This window comes from Spermophilus citellus, assembly GCF_964194105.1.
Source record: "Spermophilus citellus genome assembly, chromosome: 13".
Classification (NCBI taxonomy): Eukaryota; Metazoa; Chordata; class Mammalia; order Rodentia; family Sciuridae; genus Spermophilus; species Spermophilus citellus.
In genome coordinates, this window is record NC_138193.1 from 25,682,008 (window position 1) to 25,687,771 (window position 5,764).

Genomic DNA, 5,764 nt, shown 5'->3' on the forward strand with positions numbered 1-5,764 from the left:
ACACTCACTCTTCCACTTACACTAGTGAGAACTCATGGGTTCCTATTCCATTCCATGTGTTGAAATAATTTACTATTGTCACTTATTTTTATGTTAGAATTGTCCCACATTCAGCTAATGTGTGCCTTTGTGTTCTCCGATGTGTTCCCCTTACTCTCTGAGCACGATCGTGCTCTCTGGCACTTGCCGTCCCAGCCTCAGGATGGCCATCTCTTCAGAGGCCCTGTCAGCAGGGCATGGTCTCGTGTTACATGTGTGCATGCGACCACACTCCAGACCTCTGAGGGGCAAACCACATAGCACCGGCAAGCACATGCACGCACACACACGTCTGATCTCCACACTGCAGGACGAACTCTAGCTTCCTGCTCTCCCTGACAGGGGAAATGCAGCCGGCACTGTCCTTCACTTCCGATTGATCTGATCAACCAACCCCTTTCCATGCACACGACCCTCTCCCATGGCTGCTACCACCCTCTTCTGTGTGGAACCCCCATATCCACGCCAATCCAACCCCTTAGCCGGACTCTTCCTTACCCTCTTTGGGGTCACCACACAGGTACCTTTTCACTGACCTGGCCTTATATCACATGCTGACCCTTTATTCCAAATGAACATCCCTCACCCTGTCTGAGCACTGGCATTCCTTGCAGGGCTGCCCACACATGCAGGGACCCCTTCTAGCTCTGTAGGCCAATGCTTGTGCTAGATGCCCCCAGAGTGCTTTCCTCTCCTGCTGGAGGGTACACTTCTACCCTGGGCCCCACCTCTGTGGAGGCACTTTGTTCTGCCCTCCTAGAGTCTTCAGGACTTCAGTACTCAAGAGGAGTGCGAAGGAAAGGCCAGCGCTTTCTCTTTGTGGGAACAAACAAGATGAGGACGTCCACTACCTCTTCAACCTGGTAACACAGACAGCCACCAGAGCAACGTACACCAGAGAAACAAAGCAGATTTTGCAGGTGATGTGACTGCGCTTAAAATCTGAAAGCAGCTATAGGAAAAGTATTAAAATTGATAAAACAATTCTGAAAGGTTTCTTCAAATGAAAATTAATAGTATTTTGGTATTCTAACACAGAAAATGAAATTTTTAATAAGGTTTTTAAAATAGCATCAGAAAGCCTACACTAAATACTAATTATGAAAGGAAAAAAACACTCTTTGCAGCAGAGAGACCTGGGGATCCCCACCTTATCCCGAAATAGCCACACAGCACAAGCATCAGTGGAATAACCTGACGCCATGCATCCCCCGAAACAACACAATACAAACTCTCCCCGGTCCTGGTGATTGCACTCTTACCAGAGGCCATTCTAATGAGGAATAATCTGACAAATCAGAGTGTTAGAAATGCTGTGGGACAGCTGCCCCAGAATCTTCAAAAAAATTCACCATCACAAAAAAGAATTTCCTACATTAGAATGTTCTACAGCCCAAAGGGCTGTAATAATCAAAAGGCCTGGGTCCCTCCAGGATCCTGGGTCCCGGCAGGAGATGGCTGGCTCATGGACAGACCCGGGTCCGGGAAGGAGATGGCTCACTATACCACCTCTCCCTGCTGTCCTCATCAACACTACTCTGACCACTGTAGAGCCTCAGTTCTTATGCCTAGCTCCTGCAACCCAGTTATAAAGATCCCATATTCTGGGGACTAGCAGGGTGGCAATTAGGGACACCATACAAACATCTCAGTTCCCACCATCTGGCTTTCTGCATTCCCATGGCCACCACTTTCCCCGTACCCTGCTCAGAATTCGCTCCAGCTCATAGACTGCTTGTAGGGCCCCAACTTCCAGAACTCTCAGCTGGCAGACCAAGAGGTGAACCACAGCCCGGGGACAAGTCAGCATGTGGCAGTTTAAACAGGAGCCTCGGAGGAGCAGGTAGAGTTTCTGAAAAGAGAGGATAAAAAGATACAAGACATTAAAAAGAGACAAGTGCTCACGGGATTCCCAGGGCACTCACAAGATTCCGCTCCCTTAAGAATGCCACAGCAGCCTAGACATGTAGAAAGGCCTTTCTGATCCTAATTAAATGTTCTCCTCTCTTTTTTTAAGGTTTCATTTTAACCCATTAAAAATTGAAATTTACTTACTAAGATGTATAGCCTGAGGTTGGGAATTACTTTAACTCAACTACTTAGCAGAAACAACTTTTCTTAACAGATTAATAGACAAATTACATCCATGTACGCCATCACCTCAGCTTAAAAAACACTCCTGGAGGTTGGGTTAGCTGATGTAAAGAGCTAAACACGCACGAGCAGGGCCCTAGACAGTAGCTCCATTTTCATCTAACTCCTGGGCTTCCTGGGGCTTTGCTTCTCCTGCCACTGGACAAGACCCTACGGACTCACCAGAAGGACTCAAAAGCCTTTCCACTCAAGTTCCCTGTTACTAGGAGGAGCCACGCAGGTTTTTGAAAGACACAAAGGCCCTGTAACAAAAGTTGCAGAAGGTAAATCTGAACATTTTCCCCCTAAGTGAATAGAATCATGCTGTGGTTCTTCTCAATTGGAATCAAGCTGAAATTTCAGTTAGGGCTATAGGTAAAATGAAGCTAGAGACTAAGCATCCCTAATCCAAAAATCCCAAAGTCAACACTTTTTGAGTACCAACATAAGACCAGAGGGGGAAAATTCCACATCTGACCTCATGTGACAGGTCACAGTTAAAACACAGGCATTTTAGAAACACTTCATGAAATTGTCTTTAGGCTGTACATATAAGGTGCATGTAAAACATGAATGAACTTCATGTTTAGACTTGGAGGCCATCCCCAAGAGGTCTCAACACGTATGTGCAAATGTTCCAAAATCTGAGAGTAAAATCCACAGCACTTTTGGTCCCAAGAATTTCATAAAAAGGACCCTGATCTGTGTTGCATTTTGCTACTCAAGGTACTCCCTTTCTTTCTAGAGAACACTTGAACTCACAGTATAGGAATGCAACCTCCTCCCACACACCCTGCTGGGGAGACGCTGCCCTCACAATCCCATCAGCACACAATCCCAAGACCCGTGCGCCCTGGGCAGCACATACATCAAAGAGGAGCGGGTTGTACACTGTGAGTGGCAGTTCGATGTGGCCTAGGTGTCCGGAGCAGTTGTTGAAATCTTGCACACAAGTGGAGCACACCTCTTTGGAATCCGCAGGGCCCAAAGCTAAGTCATACAGGCCGTTTGCTGATGGGTTCCCCAAGCTGTCCAGGTACCGAGGGTTTGTGATGGATTTAACGCTTAATTTCCTAAGGAGATAAAAGAAATCAAGAAAAACTCAGGTCACCAAGTGCTGAGCATAGCTCCTCTAGCCATTCACTCACACACTCAACAAGCACCTACTGGATGTTTACCATGGGCCAGATGTAGGTTTGGGTGCTGGGTAACAGACAAGAATGCCTGCTTGTAGGCCTTCCATTCTAATGGGGGGAAGAGACAGAAAATGCTGGAGAAAATAACACAAGGGAGGGAAGACAAACAATGCAGGGGTAGGCCAGTGGCCAGAAAAGCCCACGCCAAAGAGATACCTGGGCAAATGCCTGAAATAGATGAGGGAGCAAATGCAGTCACTGAGCAGAGAGGGCTTTATAGAAACAGCAGGAAAGTGCAGACATTCTGAAGTGGGTGCATGGTGGGATAGGAGGCCAGGGTACCTGGAAGAGAGGTGAGGTCAAGGACCAGAAGAGTAGAACGACCCTTCCAGGTAATTTTAAGGACTTGACATTTACTCTGATCGAAAGCTGCTAAAATATAACATGACATGATTAGAATTTCTAGGCTAGCACATTATTATCATTGATACCTGTAGCTCAGGACTTTGTTTATCTTTTTATTCAACCAGATTTAAGGATAAAAACTGAATAAGACTGAGATGGAAAGCTACAGAGCAAAACGTTGGTTGCCAAAAAGTAGAGGGAGAGGGGCATGAGGAGCAATTGCATAACAGCTGTATTAGCTTTACATTCAACTCCAAATCCAAACATGTCTATGATCTTAGCAATGGATATAAATTTGCTCATGCTCTTCTCTGAAAACTCCACAATTATCTTTTGAAGAATTCAAGCCACCTAAAACATTTTTGCTTTTGGATGAAACTGTACTACAATTTCTGGGTGAGCATATGTTACTGACTGGACTGGTAGCTCAGGAATTCATCCATGCATTCAACCAGACTGGAGAATAAAAGAAAGGAAGGAGACATACAGGAAATTCAAGGATAGAGAAAAGAACCAAATATAAACATGCATGGAAAGTAGGCAGGACACACAGATCTCAGAAAAAAAGGACACTAAACCAAGACCTTAGGCATGGTGGGGACAGAGTGAAGTGAGTCCCTCTGGCTAAAAGGATGTTGCATGCAGAGGAAACAGCTTGAAGATGCTGAAATATGACAGCAGTTTCTGCAGTATCCAAGAGGTCCAGGAGGGCTAGAAAAGGGTCATGCCATAGCTAAAAATCAGCATTGGACTAATCATAGGAGTCTAAGTGGGCTATGCTAAGAAAGTAACTTTTATCTGAGGGCAACAGAAAACCTTTGGAGAGTTTTAAGGCTAACAGTAGTATGATTACACTTACACTCTGAAAGAATAATTCTGACTGTTATGTGAAGGGATTGGATAGGCATCAGGGTGAAGAGGAGAAGGTGGGAGAAAAAGAATTCAAATTCCTTAGAAAAGAATTCCTAATTTCTTAGTTTAGGAAAGGATCTAGTCTAAGGCAAAGGCAATGGGGGTGAAAATAAGAATGACAAATATGCAGGTCACACACTGCAAGAGTTCAGTAAGTAAACTACGCATCAGGACAGAGGTATCACCATTTTGGAGATGCAGGTTTCCCTCAGCTGGAGGTGGGGAATGAATGTTGATTTTTTTGATGTTTGAGTTTAAGATCTCTGTGAAATTCAAATATTTATTCAAAAACAGCGCAGTAAATGGGAAATCAGGTGACTTATCAGGAAGATGTTTGCGCTGGAGATTTAAATTTGAATCCCAGTAGTGAAAGTGTTGACACTGTATGGGGGAGCAATATTTACAAAAAAAGAAAAGTGACCAGAGAAGGACCTCCGGCTACGCCAACATTCATTCCCCAGTGAATGGTTCGCGCCGCGGTGCGCGACGAGCGCACGTGGACGCTGGGAAGCGTCAGTGGGCGGACCAGTTGACCACGAAGCAGGGACAGCAGAGGTACTTCTCATGAAAGGAAAAGGAGGACGTGTTCAGAGTATAGTCGCGAGTTGGAATGCTATGGTCCCGACCCGGCGGCCAGGCGGGACACGCGGAGGGGTGCTGGCCGGAGCCAGCCCCGCAGGGTGCCCTGACAGGGAACGGAGCCGACGCGAAGCCCACCGGCCGCCCGCCCGCCTACCTGAGCTCCTCGGCCGAATACATCCCGAAGGAAACGCCCTGCAGCCGCCGCCAGGGCGTGTGCTTGGAGCCCGACATCCTTGCCAGCGCGCTGCTCGGGGTACCTCAGCTGACTCCCTCCCAGACTCCGGTCTGCAGCCAAGCTGCGGTTCTTACTGCGCATGCGCGGACGCGGCCTCCGGAGCCTGCGCGGACGACACCACTCCCGCTGCGGGGGGGGGGACAGGCAGAATGGCTTCGGATTCCGACTCCCATTTTACCTTGAAAGCAGCCAAAGAGACGCAAGACGCCGAGGTATTACTTTAAGAAATTCCTCGGAGGCCAGTGAGGCGCTCTGACTCCGCTCTGTAGATGGCCTCCCAGCCGAGCGTGCACGCGCCCCCCTTCCCGGTGGCGCTTCCTGC

General features: G+C 47.4%; 1 protein-coding gene across 2 annotated transcripts in view; it reads right to left on the bottom strand.

Annotated features, from left to right (window-relative positions):
* POLR1A (RNA polymerase I subunit A) overlaps positions 1-5,517 on the bottom strand; it is a 57,169-nt gene extending 51,652 nt beyond the window's left edge. The window contains exons 1-4 of one of the 2 annotated variants that reach the window (XM_081265013.1): positions 5,362-5,517; positions 3,525-3,650; positions 3,041-3,245; positions 1,742-1,891 (exon numbers count right to left, since the gene is read on the bottom strand). In XM_081265013.1, the coding sequence (XP_081121139.1) occupies positions 1,742-1,891; positions 3,041-3,245; positions 3,525-3,650; positions 5,362-5,438 (558 nt within the window). In that variant the 5' untranslated portion in view covers positions 5,439-5,517. The remainder of the gene's footprint in view (positions 1-1,741; positions 1,892-3,040; positions 3,246-3,524; positions 3,651-5,361) is intronic. The other variant, XM_081265014.1, reaches the window with a different exon arrangement.
* Positions 5,518-5,764: the final 247 nt, after the last annotated feature.